This window comes from Pleurodeles waltl, chromosome 5 (genome assembly GCF_031143425.1).
Source record: "Pleurodeles waltl isolate 20211129_DDA chromosome 5, aPleWal1.hap1.20221129, whole genome shotgun sequence".
NCBI classification, from domain to species: Eukaryota; Metazoa; Chordata; class Amphibia; order Caudata; family Salamandridae; genus Pleurodeles; species Pleurodeles waltl.
Genome location: NC_090444.1, coordinates 1867057577 through 1867076154, shown reverse-complemented (window position 1 = coordinate 1867076154; position 18578 = coordinate 1867057577). Strand labels below are relative to the sequence as shown.

The 18578-nt window shown below is 45.1% G+C and overlaps 1 protein-coding gene across 2 annotated transcripts in view; it reads right to left on the bottom strand.

The window, feature by feature from the left end:
* LOC138296904 (cullin-9-like) overlaps window positions 1–18578 on the bottom strand; it is a 360394-nt gene that overhangs the window by 289952 nt on the left and 51864 nt on the right. For both annotated transcript variants that reach the window (XM_069236417.1, XM_069236416.1), the window contains exons 3-4: window positions 1916–2070; window positions 1206–1724 (exon numbers count right to left, since the gene is read on the bottom strand). In XM_069236417.1, coding sequence (XP_069092518.1) covers window positions 1206–1724; window positions 1916–2070 — 674 coding nt within the window. The remainder of the gene's footprint in view (window positions 1–1205; window positions 1725–1915; window positions 2071–18578) is intronic.

Below are 18578 nucleotides of genomic sequence, written 5' to 3'. Positions count from 1 at the left end.
CCTTCAAAACAGTCTTTGCAGTAACCACGACTTCCTCAAGAAGCTGCAGGTTGAAGTTAGGCTAATCCTACAAAATGGAAAGGCAGCATGCACTGTATTCAATAAGCTGACAAAGGAGCTGGGAGGGTGTTTCTGAACAAGGGTAGCATGAAAGTGTGTGCAGGGGTATGGGGGATCCCAGCTGTAACAAATTATTATTGAGCAGGCCAGTTGGCGATGGTTAATTAATGGGTGTTTTACCCACAGCCCTCTATAGAACCAAACCGAGTAAAGAATTATTGATACACATCAACAAATCAGTGCTTAAAGCATGGAGTGAGGCGAACAAGTACATGGATGGGAGGGAGCCCTGATGAACGAAGTACTCCTTTCGGACTGTGGCATGCCGCAGAGGTGGAGAGTTGAAGGGTTTCCTTAAGTGGAATCACACAGGTGTAAGTAAATTAGGTGACCTCCGGAATGGAGGAGAACCAATTCCGCTGGTTTCATTTCAGTGAGAGTTTCAGCTGGTGGACACGGTCTGCTAAGGAAATCACAATAACGTCAAAGGAGAGTCCTTATTAGACCTTGAGTGAGCCTTCACCCTCCGCTATGTTTCACTGAAGCACAAGAATACTTCGGAAGTATGTGTCAGAACAGCACACTTTAACAACACTGGCCACAGAGCTCCCCTGGATGCAATAAGGGTCTTAAAAGGCAAATGATGAACACAGACAATTCTCCTAAACTGTAGAACACATGCATGCTATGAAAAGTAAAACAGGAGACACAAACAGGAGCATGAGAAAGATGCCGCACTCAGTGAGACAAGAGTGCAGTAAAAGACAAAGAAAGCCGCACTCCTGCCAAGTCAAGAAAGGTGCTGCAGGGACAACCACAAAGGACACAGCATAGAAAATAGGAGGAAACTAACAATTCATGCCGAAGGCTGCAGGGCAGCAAATGAAACTGCCATACACATGGAAGAGGCGAGTGCAACAACACAGACGTGCAGATCAAGGACTACAAAAGTATGCAAGGACTTTGCTGCAATTTTACATCATCGACTATTCACAAAGTACCTACTGAGAGAGTTGTATTGTTAAAACAAAAATTAATAAAATTATTTTTTTTTAAACAAAAAACTGAGTGACACACCCATTCATACTAGCTAAGGGCAATGAGAAGTGTCTCTCAAACAGTGCACCCAAGCCTGCACTTATTACCTGGACAGGCGGCGTCCCATCGTTGCTCTGCCGAAACTCCCCCTCGTCACCTGTGCTGACCTGCTCATAGTCCTCCAGCATCCGTACACTCATGCCAGGCTTTAGGTTTTCCTGTACATACTCCACGTAACCACTGCGACTAGCAAAGTCTGAACGTGTCTTGAAACCATTGGAGGACTTCTTCCGAGGGGGAGGAGCCAACTGGACACTGTTACAAGAGGACACTTTTGGCTGGAAAATGGAACGGAGGATGCGGGGCTGCACCTCCCATGGAGATCGAAACTTTATGTGCTGTCCACGGTCCCAGCCCATGACGCGCACCAGCTCAGATATGAGGTTAGCCATGGCCATGCTGAACTCAAACTCCATCAACACACGGCTCTGCTCACCCGCAGGGCTCGAAGTGGCAGCACCGTTGTGGGGCTGCACAGCCTCTTCACTGCTGCTGTTTAATTTGTCCACCAGGGAGGTGACGCACAGGTAACGTTTCACCAAAGAGAAGAGCAGCTTCCCAGGAATCTGTAAGACATTAGGAAAGGATAACCATCAACCCTGATTCAAGCTCATGCCCATAGTTCTGTCGCCCTTCTGCCTTGTTGGTAGCAAACTTGAACTTTCATCCAATCCTAATCGTCCAGAATAAACCTCTAAGAATATTCATTATAACACAATGTTAGAGAATGTCTTTCACTCCCACAATAAAATCCTACCTGCGGCAGGTGGATTCCATCAAAGGATATGCAGTGTTCTTCTGAGGATGTGGTTTCTGCAAACAGCTCCAAGAGGGTGTAGCGACTATCGAAGTCCATATGCTGCTCAATGCCATCCTGCTGGCTCAGGGACAGGAGGACATAGGCCCGGCTTCCTATACAAACAAGAAAAAGAAACCCATCATTATACGGCCTTCTAAAGGTCATCCCAGCGGCAATGCTATGGCACTAGCTACCACCTGATGGATAAGATGTACCCTGTCACACCACTAAAACACATGAAGTTCCGGGCACTCACTAATTCGGTGGTCATGACTTCATGGCGAGAGGGTGCCTGTGATACCCTAGGAAATCTCTTTCCAATAAGGAATTTATTTAATTTGAGCTAGCCCAGGATACTTAAGCTTTGGGCCCAGGACATTTCCTTCAACATGCCAACCTTTCAGTGATCAATAGGAACATTAGAACTTCCTTCCCAGCAGGTCCTTCCACATCTTGTTGGAGAGATGTGGGGGGCTCCCCACTCATCGTTGCTCTGCCAGGGGGCGTCCGAGCACAGACATTGAAAAGGCTCTGCGGCTGCATAACCATGCAGGTTACACAGGATGGATACTGCTAGAGCCCCTCTCACCCACCAGACAGCGTCCTTATTGCAGCTTGCCTAGTACTGCACACTAATGCTTGATTTTTGGGACCGAGTGGCTGTGAGGGTGACAGCAGTGGTGACAATTCCTTGTCCAACAAACCCAGTTACCTGTCTACTGAGGGATATTCGTTGCAGCAAGGGCCAGAAGATGGCTTTTAAGTTCCTACACCAGCTCCTTGTGTTGGCCAAGCATTGTGTGGAGGTTACTTGGATGGATACGGCTAGTCCAGATTTAGAGCGCTGGGAATATGATGTGGTCGAATGCTAAGCTGGGTGAGAACCTTTACACATGGGGAGGACCGGGGTCAGCTTTTGTGGACCCCTCTGACTCGGGTCAGGCACCTTAAGGCGAGACTAGAGCCTCCTCCTCAATGACTACCTCTGGCTGACCCCAGCACTCTTGCATGCATGTTCTATTTTCTTGGTTTCTGTGGGCTTGTGAACTGGATGTTAACAGATGCAACATGTATACCTTCACATTGTGGTTTGGATATGGAACTGCACCTTCCTGTCACTAGGCTTTCTAAATGCCATATGTTTGTAACTGTTCATTTTTGGTGTTGTTTCTTATTGCTTTCTATAACCAATAACGAAGATTAAAAAAAAGAAAAAAAAAAGAAAGAGGAAGCAGATGAATGATGTCAAGCAGGTTAACCAAACATGCAGATCCTCACGAACGTGAGTGGCACAATGCTACATCAAAAGAAAAACGGGGAAGAAAACAAACTATTGCCTACTTTGTGGCAGCAAGTCTAGGGCAAAGCACCTTTCCTAGGAAACATGTTGTTGGAACAACTAATAAATAATACCCAAAAAATCCCAGACTTTCCGAAATGAGGATATTTTTATACATCTGATTTCTAAATATACTAAAAAATGGATCCCAGTACTCAGTGATTCCTAAAATGTACAGTAACGGTAAACTTCCAACTGAACAAGAGTCTCCCAAAATCATGGTATAGTACATCAGTACTCGAAAACTTCAAACACAATCCCATATGGATTCTTATTTAAGTTTAGTTAGTGTGTATCTGGAATTTAACCACAAGAGCAAGAAATACTTAGTGATGATGAAGTAGCAACATCAAGCTTTACACATCAAGGAAGCAGACAGCATGACAAAAACATGTTTAGGGCAGGTCGGAGAGCAGGAAAGAATGAATCATAACCAGTGAATCATGGAGCTAAAAACAGTTCAACACAGGTTAGTGACTGAGTAACTGAGGATGTGTCTGATGAAGTGTTGAGACAACACCAGCATAGGGTGAAGCCATGGAATGCGCTTCAGCAGGGCAACAGCGCTCATTCACACAATTTACACTTTGATTTTGAGTCTAGAGAATGCTGTAAATTCAGTACCTCATCAGATCCCAAGGCAGGTTTTCTTGGAGGTTTGTCATACATGGGTCTAGGTATCCTTTAATGTCATTTAACAGGACAGATAAATGAGAAAGCAACCTATGAATGATGCTAATCAATACTAGCAAAAAGTCAAAAAGCTTGATGAAATACAAACAAGATATTTAGGATAAATCAGATTGCTTTATTGAGACTAAAAATAACAGACCAAATTTTCCTGACCTAAAATGTTTCTAACTGTTGCAAAATTGGCCAATTTCCTAATCCACGCTTGATAGACTAGGAATTTTGGAAGGTCACTGCAAAGGGTACCACTGTATTCTGAAAAACAGAATAAAGAGGAGACTACTACAATTTAAGATCTCTTTTCAAGAACGGGAGGAAAACGCCCCTACTTAGCACATATAACACATGACAAGAGATGTCATAGTTGCATCACATGTGGGTACTATAGCTAAACTGAAATATATCAAATATTACTCCAAGGTCCTTTGCGCTTTATTGGAGCACCTGTGCAAAGGACTGGCCTAAAGAATGATGTGTAAAGGAGATAACCTAGCATTGTGACACAGAAAGGATGCAGAGACATTGGCTTGAAGGTGTGTGTGATGGAGACTGAGACCTTGAACTCAGAACATAAAATGGCTACTTAAGAAATATGTGTAGGAAGGAGATAGAAGCTGACCATATTTTAATTATTTTGTTCTAAATGTGCAGAAATGTTTGATGTACTGTTCCTAATGTTGGCATTAATCTAAAAAACGCTAATATAATTGTTTTTATTGTTGTATGATCTGCAGTCTTGACCATTCCCCATAGAAAGTTTAAAATATTTCTGATCAGCTGTAGACTGCCTGTACCCACAGCACATCAGTTTCTAATACTCCGAATTAAGAGGTGAACTTTGCTCAAGATATCAATGTGGTCCTTAAATTAGTCAGTTCACAAACACTACCTTTTTTTTTTTTTACATCTTCTGAAAACTGGTAAGTAATATTGCTAATACTAAAGAAATCCCACATTTGGCTACAGAACAGGCCACAACCTTGTGGCTTCCCTGGATACAGTAATGTACTGGTTGAAAAAAAAAATATAGTATATATAAATATATATGTTCTTATTTAGCATAACAGCAACTCAAAACAACAATGTCTTGTACAAACTTCAAGCAAGCTAGCTTTTTATTGCACTCACAGATTTGCTGGAAAGGTTGATTTAAATGAGGACTATCCAATCATTTAATGACTATGACAGTTTGCCAACTCAGACGGCCCAATTTCTTTATCCAACTACGTCCTATCCTAGAAGAGGAATGGTCTACCGTATCACCATGGTGAAACTAGACTGTTGGCAGAAATGTTTGCTTCTTCTACATGGAAACTGATAAAAAGTGTTTCTCATTTCTTTAAATGTGCGACAAAAAGCTTCTTGGTAGCTTTTTATGTAAGGACTTTCATTGGGGTATGCCTTAGATTGTCACTGCCTTTTACTCACCCCAGTTATGCATAATATACTATGTTAAAGATATTGTCAATTGTATTATCTCTGTTTTATCCAATCAGTGCTTAAACCTCTTGCCCTTCACCAATTGTCCTATTCAGAGGTTAGATCATCACTGGAGTGTCTCGAAATCTCAGTCAGTTATGCTGGCGATCTAACTCCGAAGTAGACAAGGGTATGACTTGAGCACAGAAGGAGACATACCTTTCATTAATAATGGTGAGGGCGGCTAAAAACTCGACAAGAATGTCAAAGAATTAAAGGGAAAAAAAAGGGTGCTGTGCTGGGTAGGTACCCTCGTGCTTTGTGTGTGTGGACAGGCTTGGGGAAAGAAAAATCACTCTATATTACTACTTTTCAAGAAACCAGACCTTCAAAACATATAGAAGGAGCTTACAGGAATTAGAACAGGTAAAAAAGGCAAAAGGTTTTCTGTCAGGCGCCCGGACTTTCAAAACTGAACTGAAAAGCCAGATGAACATGCAGCTACTTATTGATCTCCAAGGCAACCCCTTTAAGCCATTCCACTGATGGTCACTCCATTATGAACTGTGTTGTGTCATGCTTGGGGTCCGAATTTCTGAAGCTCAACCTCATGAAATCTGAAATTCTTTACATCTTTCCAACGCTCAATCGCTGGGACAACAAGCAGTGTCAGACATGCTTTTTATTCCACTAGGCATTCCCCTGATTGGCTGGGGTCACTAGAGGACGTTTTTTAGGTCAGTGCTGTGCTCCTGGTGCCTCTGTCACTTTCCCCAGGTCCCACAGGTTAATTGCAACAGGCACGGCGAAGCTTCGAGAGTACGAAAGGGAGGGGTAGCGAGAAAGCAATCAGATAGGTAGTAGAGACGATGGATGGAAAGGAAGAGATTCTACAAGAAGATGAAGGGAATGGTTTAGTTTGAGCATTTTTGGCAGGTTGTTTTGGCACTCCAGTCAGGCCCTGATCTCAAAACAATATCCCTCCCCTGCTTCTAAGATCAGGAGTTCAGACATACTTCTAGATCATAAATTTAATCTTAATTCCCAGATTCTCAAATGCTACCAAATCTTGTCTCTTGCAAATGAGGCTATTGGGGAGCATCTTACTATTCCTTTCCTTCCCCCATCACATCATCACTGCCAGTACCCTTAGAAACCTCAGGTCTGGCTACAGTAACGTAGTTTACCTGAGCATCTTTAAATAGCCATCACCCGATTTAAAAACTCCACAACTATTAGAAGTATTTTTAATCTAAGAAACTTTGACTCTGTTTTCTCTCATCGAAAATCCCTGCATTAGCTTCCAGTTGATAAGAGGATTCTATCCAAGGCAATGTGCACAAAATCCAACAAGGCAGAGTACTTAAATTTCTGTCCCACAAATTCAACAAATATCAGCCTTCCCGTAGCCATCGTTAAAGATCCCAATGCCTGTTAGTAGTTCCAACCATTATACTCGTTCACTGAGGCAGCTGGCTTTCAACACGCTCGGCCCCCTACTCAGGAGCTCCTTTCCTTTGGACAGCAGTTCTATTCTTTATCTCCTTCATTTCAGAAAATCTCATGGTTATTCTCTTACCTTCTAGTCTATCTCCTCCCAGCAGTAGAAACAAGCACAGACAGACTTCCACTTAGAGTGGTGTTGAGGTTTACAAATCCCCCATTAAAAGAAAAACAAAAAACAGGCTATGGGTTTCTTTTAGAGCTTGTTCCAGGATTGTAAACAGAAGAACAAGTTACTTACCCTCACTTACCCGGTAGAGACTATCTAGCCACACATTCCTTAGCTTAGAATATTCCCCAAGCACCATACTGGACCCAGAAGATTTTCAAGCACTATCTCAAGTATGCTGGTAGGTGGCATCTTTCAGCTCCGCGTCTGCAGTGCCGGATGTGAGGCACTTGTTACCTATACAGGTGCCACCCAGATGCGCTGAGGTCAGTTACTATAACAACTTTCCATGCCGGGAGCGCAGAGCCATGATGAGAACTGACCACTGGTGTGACAAGCTAAGGCTTTGAGAAGGGTGTACCTTACACCATAATCGGTTTGCAGGGGAGGGAATATGGAAGGACTGGTAAGGACTCTGCCACTAGGTATTACTGAAGGTAAGTAACTTGTCCATGTAATAGAGTTCCAGCCACAGAATCGTTACCTTAGAATAGCTACCCAAGCAATACCTCCCCAGAGATGGGTCTGCAAAGCAAATTAAAGCAGAAAGTCCTGCAGGACCGAACGTGTGCCTTGAGACCCTCACGGGTGAGTAGCTGCGCTTTACAAATATTGATTGATTGAGCAAGGTGCCAGGTATGAGGGGCCTGCCTTTCCCAGCAGCAGCGCTTGGTGAACATGTGCAGAGGAGCCCATGCTGCTGCCTGACAGATGTCCAGGACAGGGACACAGTGTGCTAACGCAGTGGTCACAACCTTGGAATGAGCCCGCAAGCCCTCAGGAGTTGCTTCTTGGCCAATTCATAGCAATCTTAACACACAGACCAGTCCATCTCAATATCATGTCCATTTGTGCACAGTCTCCCCTGTTTTAGCTTCTACACAGCCCACAGAGAGATGATTGGCCACCCAGAACTCAAGTGTGGCCAAGAAAAACAATACTCTTTCTGGGTCCAGATGGTGGAGTCTCTCCTCCTCTTCTGAGGGATGAGGCGTAGCAAAAAAGGTAGGTATGGTTATGTTTAGGCCTACTGTGATGCTATTTATTGCGTTTGACCAATGACTGTATGTTTCACCACTGCGCATATTAGTTGCTCAATGTTCATCAGTAGCACATTATATGTTTTGTTCAGTTTTGCTGCCTATTGGCTTTAACATGGAGTTAGCCATTACATTTTGTATTTAGTTCAGCTGCCTATTGGCTTTAACGTAGGGTTAGACATTGCAGTTGAGACATTGCAGATGATCTGTGTTTTTCCAAGCTGTGTTTTTCCACAAGATGAACCATACGGTTTTCTTCATACCAGACCTTAGCTGGTAAGAGCACGTAGATTTTGTGTTTACCTCGCAATCCAGTCTGAGAGCGGAATTGCTCAGGAGAACTGGCCGCTCTCCAAGGTTGTTCGGATCTCACACTGAGTTTGCTTTTAAGGATGACTCTGGGCTACAGTGAATTAGATTCGAATCTGCTTGACTTCAGGCTGGAACTAGACGTCAGTTGCCAGTCTCCCGTTTGGGTAGATAATCTCTTTCTCGCAGTTGACCGGAGTCATCAACTTGCAGACCCCAGAAAGATGAAGCTTTAGGCCCTACCGCCTTGCCCATACGGTGATGAATTTGACTTTTATGCTTTGCAGTTATGTAATATATATTTGTTGTGTACATTGCAACTGAGAAGTACTGTGATATATTTTGCTTTCATTGCTGCGACTACTTTTGAATGTGTGCTTCCAATCTACTAATTTCGTCTCTCAGGAACTTGTGGGTGGGGGAGAATTAACAACAATAAAGGTCTTCTTTAAAGCTCAGAAATGTATTCCAGAGAGGTTCTGTAAGCTCCGATAGGAGATAAGTGGGAAAGCAGAACACCTACATGGAAGTGAGTGACAACCTTCAGAAAGAAGGAGGTATGTGTACGGAGGGCCAATTTGTTGGGGCAGAAGGTGGTTTAAGGAGGGTGCACAATGTGCCTGTAATCCGCTGGCCAATGGTATGGAAAATATTAAGGCAGCTTTGATGGTCAATAGCCTAAGAGGGCAATTGTGCAGAGGCTCAAATGGTGCACACATCAGAAAGGTGAGAACAAGGTTGAGGTCCCATTGAGGCATGATGAATGGTGTGGGGGGCAAACATACGCTGTAGGCATCTAAGGAATCTGGCCACAACAGGTGACTGAAACAGAGAAGGTTGGTCCAGCAACCACAAAAGGGATAACTTTTAATTAAGCCCAGAGCACAGCCCTGCTGTATCAAAGCTAAAGCAAACAAGAGAACCTTGAATAAAGGTGCAGAAAGGGGTAAATGTTGAGCCCAGCACACCATGACACAAACTTACCCCAACGGCAGGCGTATACCGACTTAGTGGATGGACTGCTAGCTGCCAGAAAAAGAAAAATAAAAATCACAAACTTCAGATGGAAGGTCAAAAGCTCAACTGTCACCACCCAATCTCCATGTATGAAGGTGAAGGGTGCAGAGGTTCGGGTGCATAAACCCTTCCCAAGATCCTCTTGAAGAGGCAGCCTGATTGGAGGACTGTTAGAAATGGGGTTTCTGTCACGTCTTACGTGCTGCTTTACCCTGGAGGCCGCAGAGCGAGTTGCGTGGATCCTGTTCTTGAAGGTTCGGCCTTGGCCCAAGTAGGGGCCACTCTTTCTGGTAGCCACGGTGCTGCAGGCAATGGGTACGCCAAGAGCAGGCCGTGCCCCTCAGAAGTAGCGCCAGAGGGAAAAAAAACCCTGAAAGGGGTAAAAACCTCCACAAAGAATGTTCCTAAAACAGGAACAAAAACGAAGAGAATATCAGCAAGAGCAAATACATGAAAAAGTATTCTGAACTGATGAGAACCAGCACAGGAATACGAGGAAGCAGGAGCGAAGACACCATTCAAACAGAACGTGTTGCAGCGCAAGGAGAGAAAGAATCACTGCCCTTAAATACCAACAAAGGGGAAACGACCAACAGGAAGTAAAAGGACACCATCTTAGATAGGGAAAAGCACATAGAACAGAATGGACTAGGAACCATAGAGAATAGGGAACAGGGAATGCTGGGAAGAGAAAGGAAACATGGGAAGGAGTATAAAACATAAAGGAAGGCACAACCAGATGTCCAAGAAAAGAAGAAAAGAACAGGTGAGGGGGGGGGGGTCAGACATACCTGACAACGCGGTGCACAGCAAAAGAACAAGGCCCCATGCACAATTTGGGGCCTCTGCAAGCACACAGCAGACTAGGGGCGCATCGCGTCAGAGAAACGCGTGCTGCGGTCCGAGACGAATGTTTGTCTCTTGCCGTGTGCAGCGGCGCAACAGTTTCTGGTTGGGTAGGGTATGCACGTCAGCTAGGCAGAACCCAATGCTCTAGTCTGGGCGAGTAAGTTACACACCAAAGATAACTTGTGCTCACCCCTGGAAGCTTGGCACAGAGCAGACAGGCTTCTCCCCAGAGGTCATGTGCAAAGCGTTTGCACAACACACACACACACACACACACACACACACCAGAGACACAATAAATACACCACACCAAGTTATATAAAAATACGTTTCTTATTATCTCATTGGACCAAAGACATCATAGATCATATACACTATGCATACTATGCAATCACCGTAGTAAGACTCAGTATTGTCATAAGGCAAAGCCCAACAGCATCATGCAGTCAGTAAGAACCTTGGTCATGGAAGACATCAGGTTATAGCCATCAGATATATAAAATCTAAAAGAAGTGAAAAATGTTTAGCAATAAGTCAAAAGTGGTTTCCCAGGTTCCAAATAAGATTCCAGGGTGGGAAAAAGAACCTTATAATAATCTTTTGAATTAATAGTCTTGTGGTGCAAGTTTCTGCAAGAGCGGATGTCTTAGCGATGCTGAGGCAAAAGATGTTTTACTCTGTTTACAGAAAGTACCTCTGGAACAGAGATGTGATTTATATATTTTAGGCAGACGGGGCTGGATCATGGTATGTCCTAATAGAAAAATGCATGAAAAATGTAGGCAGCTAGAACAAGAAAACCAACAATTAGAAAGGCAGCTATTTGAAGCTAAAAATAATCTAACACGCTGTCTTGTCTTAATAAGTTATTACAAGATAAAGCAGATTCTTATCAACCTGTAGCTGGGTAGGCAGATGTCCTAGTCGCTCAATACAGGTATCGGAAACAGAGGGCTAAAGTCAATCAAAAGAAAGCTCATTTAGCTATAGTTAAAGCAGGGTTAAACTGGGATTCAGAAATATGGGACTCAAATATCTGGGAAGCCACTGATTTTTTAGATTCCAGTGATGAAGCACTTAAAAAAAAAAAAGGTGGGGGCCAGCTTGAGCCAGATGAACTGAAAGTGGTTCGAGCACAACCAATATTTAGACGAAAGATACATGGCACTCCACAGAATCCGGAAGGAATTGAGATGCACTCCCTAGAAGATTACACCAAACAAGAAGTTAATGATATTATAGACAGGTTCAAGCAGAGATCTGGGCAAATATTACTCACTCGGATGGTGCGATTATTTGACACAGGAGCCTCTGGGGTAATATTAGATATAGGAGACGCTCCTAGGTTTTGTACTCTTAGCACTGACCCCATAATACACGAGCAGTTCAGGGGTTATCAGGGTAACCAACAGATCACCCTACTTCAGCTGGCAGTCGTGGGGTGTTACTATAAGTGTCCTACAGAATCAGACAGACTACAAAATGACAAGCCCTGGCATACCTTGAGAGATGCAATACAGAGAATTAAGGAAGAGGGAATGAACACTGCTATTTTCCTGGGTGATGCTCACCATCTGATGGACCGCTCTGTGATAGTGCAAAATAAAATCATTTGCCTTGCTCCTCCAGCTTACAAACAGGCAATAATGACTCTCTTAAATAACCAGACAGGGTAGGCAATGAAAGATGTACTGGAGGCAGTTCGCGAGTTAGGAGAGCTTGTAGAATGGGAAAAAACTGATAGAGCCTCGAGGTCTGAGGGTCGCACAGATAATAAGAGTATCTAAGAGAGACATGGCATTTTCTGAAGGATGCAAGGAGCAGATTGATGGGATAGATACCAAAAGCTTGTGAGAGATGTACCGTAAGCGAGGGCTGGACAGGAAGGAAGACAGCAGGAAAGTTAACAAGCAAGAAAATAAACAAGTGAATCAGGGACAGCCACAGGTGCAGGAGGATGGAAAATAGAGAGAAAAATGTTCCTTCACAAGGGAAAGAGGCAGTTTCATATAACCCAGTCACCAAGAAGTTGTTATCTACCACAGGAGAAAGGAAGATTAGTCAATATGCAGAACCGTACGCTGTATACCAGGCACTGAAACAAGAATTGCCTGGGACTTGCCACATTTATACTGATTCCTGGTCCACCACCAATGAATTAGCCACTTTGCTTCCCACGAGGCATGCACATAACTGGCAAATACATCTAAGAAGGTATGGGACATAGAGTTGTGGCAAGAAATTTGGGAAATGCTATAGCAAAGTACAGTTACTGTGTATCATGTAGATGCCCACTGTCCCACAGATTCACTAGAACGATTGTTCAATTCCCTTGCAGACCACAAAGCCAAAAGGCGGAAGTGGCGACACAAGATTCTGACTTGGTGGGGATGGCTAAGTGGGCACACCAGAAATGTGGACATCTGGGAGAGAAGGCCACTAACAGGTGGGCAGAGCTTAGAGGGATACACATTCCCCTAGACTTGATAAAAACTGTGATCATGCAATGTCGTATTTGTCAGCACACACAACAGAGATCTGTCCTGCAAACTGTCAAAGGTCAGTTGGGGAGAGGGAAGTTGCTGGGCAGATATTGAAAATTGATTACACTGGGCCAATACCAACTAGTCGCAGGTGTCAATACACTTGCACAGTAGTAGACCCTTTTTCTGGTTACCTGATTGCCGTCCCTTACAAACGTGCCAGCCAGTACAAAACCATCAAGGCTCTAGACTTCTTGATGTTATATTATGAAATCCCACTCCAAGTCCAGCGTGACAACGGGTCATATTTCAAAGAAAAATTGGCACAAGATTATTGCTCACAACACAATATTGAGCGGATTTGTCATATTCCATATTATCCACAAACTGGAGGACTGATTTAAAGAATGAACAGCTTGCTGAAAGCCCAATAACGAAAACTATCAGATGGAACTTTGAAAAACTGGAGAGAGCATTTAAATGAAGTCCTCCAAATTTTGAATAAAATACCATTGACAAATACAGAGACCTCTTTAATGCAAATGTTAACCCCAGCATTACAGATGCAACTCCATGTAGAGACTAAAACCAACATGTATTGCGAAATAAAACCAGGAGTCTTAGTCCCTTACAGAGCCACCTGAGAATCTGCAGGTCTTGATCTACACGGCTTAAAGGCGTGCACAGTGAAACCAAGAGGCACAGCACTCTTGAAACAGGTATTGGAATACAGATTCCCCCAGAGCGTTTTGGACTGATTGCCCCCAGACCTGGGTTGGCAATCAAAGATATTCCAGTCGTAGGGTGGGGGTGGGGAGGGATCATTGCAGACTACCAAGGAGAAATCAAAGTCATTCTCCTGAATAGTGGAGACACTTAACTGCTAATACAATCTAGAGATAGAACATCCCAACTTCTGATTATCCCCGTGTAAGGAGGAATAGTGAAAAGGGGACTGCCCCAGCCCTTCTTACAGTTGCTTGGATAGGGGGGTTTGGCTCAACTGACAAAAACCCTGGTAGTACGGTGTGGGTAGACTCCCCAAATCATCCTCCAGAACCAGCAGAAATCATAGTTAAGGGCAATGACAACGTCCTACTAGTCATGAAACCAGGAAAGGAGAGATGGGAATACGTACCAGCAGATAAATGTTATTTGCGAGAATGATCATACTGGTCTCTTTTACAGATAATAATATGGGGTGTCTTTGTGCTAGCTGTTGTATGTGGTCTCGGAGGGACAGAAAGCCCCCAGCTCTGAAACGATTGACCGACCACATCAACACCTTTACTGCACTTGACCAAACGCGTTTGGACTCATCGCGCTCAACAGGTCGAACTTTTGTATGACTCAGATGCAAAGTACAGCGGATGTCCTCTCCACCCGTTTGGTGGCTATCCCAACTCCTGCCAAGGTTTTACTGCAGATATTTAATACCACCAGCAAAGATGGAGCAGTTCAAGAAAGTGATGTGTTATCTCAAGTTAATCCTTACGAATTATGTAACATAAAAATAAATGTGCTACCTTTCACATACCCAGTACTCTGCCCATAGGGCTATCTGGGGCCTACTTTAGGAGTGACGTAGGTGTACTAAAAAAAAAAAAAAAAAAAGGAGTTTAGGCCTTGGCAAGTAAGTTGACTTGCCAAGTCAGTGTGGCAGTAAACTGCGCACAAGGGCACTGCGGTGGCAGGCCTCAGACAAGTTTGAAAGACTACTTCTGTGGATGGCGCAATCTGCTCTGCAGGCCCACTAGTAGCATTCAATTTACAGGCCCTGAGTATATGGTAAACCACTTTACAAGGGACTTACAGGTAAATTAAATAAGCCAAACATGTGTAAGCCAATTATACCATTAGCAGTGGTAAAGTGCCAGAATCCTAAAGCCAACAAAAAAGGGACAGAAAAATATGGAGAGAAAGGCAAAACATTTGGTGCTAACCCTTCAGAAAGGGCCATATCCAAGAAGGACTGAGAGTCATGCTCAGCAGTTTGAGGTACCAGAGTCTCCATGCCCAATCTGGAGCCACAAGAATGACTTGGGCCCAGTTGTTCCTGATCTTCTTGAGAACTTTGGGCAGGAGTATTAAGGGTGGTAAGTGGTACAGGAGGCCAGTGCTCCACTTAAGAAAAAAAAAAGTCCCCAAGTGAGACGCCTTGGAAACACCAGCGCAGAAAACTGCTGACATTGTTTACCATTGCTGAGAATGCGCAGATTTAACAACGGCTATCCCCACTGCCAAAAGAGACCTTGCATCACTTGCGGATAGAGCGGTCATTCGTGATCCGCTAGGCGTGTGCAGAAGAGTTAGTCTGCTCTGGTGTTCAGAGAGCTGGCCAGGTGTTAAACCACTAGGGAAATACCCTGACGTTCTAGCCATGTCCAGCGAAGTAGGGCCTCTTGACAGATGGTCATTGAAACCCACTATGCCCTGTTTGTTGCAGTATCACATGGCGGTGGTGTTGTCCGTGAACACCTGCACCAAGCCTCCCCTTCATTGAAGGAAGAAAGGCTTTCAATGTCAAATAAACTGCCTGAAGCTCTGCCGGACACAAGAGTCCTCTGATCTCCACCTCTCCCAAATGGCTGTCCCAGTCCATGAGTGATGGGTCTGTCACTACAGTAAGCTCCAGATGGCTAAGGGAGATTGTGGTTTGTTAGCCATCACTGCACATCTTTTGCAGCTCCCTCCAAGATCTGGACCATATCAGAGCCATGCCACTGGGCATGAGTAACAAGCAGGGTGCAGGAGGCCATGAGGCCCAACAGCCTCAGAGCCATTCTCACTGAAATCCAGGATAGAGACTGAAACATCAGAATCACAGCCTGAATATCCTGGACATGCAGCTTGGGAGTATAGACCTGAAACTGCACTGTGTCCAGAACAGCTCCGATAAAAGTGTGTGTATGAGAGAGAGTCAGGGGTGACTTCAGCACACTGCATTAATAGTGAACCCCAGCGCATGCTTGAGGTTCGCCATGGTCCCAAGGTGGGAACAACTGCCTTTGGCGAGCCCACCTTTAACAGCTAATCGTTAAAGTAGGGGGAAGACTGGAGTCCCTGACCTTCTCAGATGAGCTGCAACCACCAGAATCATGTTCATGAACACCGAGGACTGCTGGTAAGGCTAAAAGGGAGCATGGCAAACAAAGTGCTCTTGCACCACCATAAACCGCAGGTAATGTCTGTTGGCAGGCAGGACGAGGATGTGGAAATAGGCATCCAGCAAGTCCAACAATATAATCCAGTCTCCTAGGTTCAGAGCACACAGGACTTAAGCAAGAATGAGTATTCTGAACATCTCCTTTTTCAAGAAGAGTTTGAGAAGGTGCAAGATAGGACAAAGTCCTCCATTCTTCTTTGGCACAAGAAAGTAGCGGGATTAACAAACACGACCTGCTTCTGGTGCAGAAACCCTCTCTATGGCTCTCTTGGCCAAGAGAACCTGCACATACTGAACAAGCAAGGAGAGATGGTCTTCTGTCAGCCAATCATAAGTGGGTGGCGGGGGAGTCGCAAATGGGTGGGAGTAGCTCCTTTGGACCATCTATAGGACCCAGCAGTCTGATGTCCTGACTGCCAGTGGGGCAGGTGATGGCATATCATGCCTCCCACTGGATGACCCTGATGGTCAGAGGACAAACAAAAGAGGACTGGAAGAGGCGGCTGCCGGGGGGCGGGTGGACTGGCCCGACCGCTGGCTACTTGTTCCATGTGGTTTGTGGGACCAGTCTCCTCGGCCACAAAAAGGCTGAAACCTGGATATCCCCTAGAAAAACCTGTAATTCTCAGCCAGGCATGGCACCGCAAGGCCACCAACGGAGGAATTGTTCTGCTCAGGAAGTCTGTTGTGTCAAGCTCTCACCTTATAGTGAACTTAACCGCTTCTCTCCCATCAGCAACAACCCGGATGAGTGTGGCTCGAGCCTCATACGAGGCCATAGAGAGGACCTGCTCAACCTAGTCTCATATGGTATGGGAGTAAAAGCCCAATAGGCATACAGCATTCACCGACCACACTGCTAGGCTGGCGGAAGGGAATATTCTCTTATCAGAGGTATCCAGCCTCTTGGATTCCCCATCCACTGGAGTGGACGGGAACGAGTTGGGGTTAATGCTAGATGTGAAATCTTGGACCACAAAGCTCTCCTGAGTGGGGTGCTGAGTAAGGAAATCTGCAGCATGCTGATAGTGGGGGGCAATCATTCGATGCACGGGAGCCCCTGTGCAGGGCTTGGAGCAGGCCCCCCAAGTAGGACGGCGGTAAGGGCTTCATTGAAAGAGAGAAGGGGTTCAGAAGAGGTGAGTCCTAGCTGAAGCATCTCAGTCAAGGCGTTAGTCTGGACTGCTACCATGGGCAGCTGAAGGTCTAAAATTACAGCTGCCCTTCACACCACCACTGAGTAGCCACAGTAAGAGGAGAGACTAGACCAGTGTCAGGTGAGGTGTCTAATCCACAGACCACAGCCAGTTACTCGTACCAGTTGTCCTGTTCCTCATGGGCAGGCTGGTAATTAAAAGGGTCAATTCGTCTCCCTCTCCAGGCCTATCAAACAAATAAGGCGAAGGCTCCGCTCTGGAAAGCATGGGCTCGGTCAGCATTGGAATCAACGTCAGCCGGTGCCCAAACAGCTCCGTGTCGGACTTTGGAATAACTATGGGGATGGTACCACCTAGGGGCGTAGGCAGCATCTGCACTGGAGTGGGTGTCGAGGAAGGCCTCAGTCTCACTAATGGATCCGCTTTGAGTCAACATGGCATCTATGGGGCCCAACTGGCGCTGAGGGCGAATCTGCAGACAGAGATCCAGTAAGGGGCCCCTCCTGCACCCCTGGAGGCCAAAGGCGATCCAGAGGGGCTGGGCAGCCCAAATTTGAGGCGCATTACCTCATAGTGCTCTTTCAACTGAACAAGATAATTCTACTCCAAGAAAATCAGGGCAGAACTGAGTGGGACTAGGCACAGCTTCCGTCGACTCGCAGGGCCTACAGTGCCGACATTCCTGTGTCTTAATGGAAGACTTCAACAAGACCTCATCAACTTCTTGGATTTGTTATGCTTGGGGGACTTACTGGACTTCCCCCAACAACATGTAGTGTGTCAACAAATGTTGAGGCCAATCCCAGGATCTTCCACACGAGGACCTCAACCATCATGGAGTTGACTGATGGTGGGCAGAAAAATGCTTGAAGGAGCACACATTCAGCACCTTTGGGTGTATAGCATGGCAGTCCTCACAGTTCTTGGAGTCGTGGTCCTGCTCCAAGCACCACAAACACACTAAATGGGGATCTATCACCGACATTGGCATGAGACAGGCCCCACATAGTTTGAAAATATCCGTTTTTGGGTTACATACCTTCCACCAGGAGAACATTTTTCAAAAGAAAAAAAAAATGTTGAAAAAAGCAAGTGACTGAGGGGTAGCTAAGACCAGATCAGCACTACCTTGCATGAAAAGGAAAGAACTGACATTAGCATACTGGGGTGGTGCCTAATTAGGTACCGTGAACATCACTTCTGGCGCGGACAACCCAAATGCTAAGCCGAATGACATCACCTAGCAGCGCAGGGATACTGCTCATAAATCTTCATAATACAGTCTGACACCTGGGAAATATTCTAAGGTAAGGAATCTGCAGCTAGAATTCTCTATCAGATACTAAAGGCAAAGAAAAGACATCCACACAGAAGCAGAGGTCATGTTCTTCACTCCTATTTTCTGGGGGAGTGAGAAACAAAATTCAGAAGACACAGCAGTTAAATGCCTGTTCCAGACATTGACTGTCTAGCAGAGCTT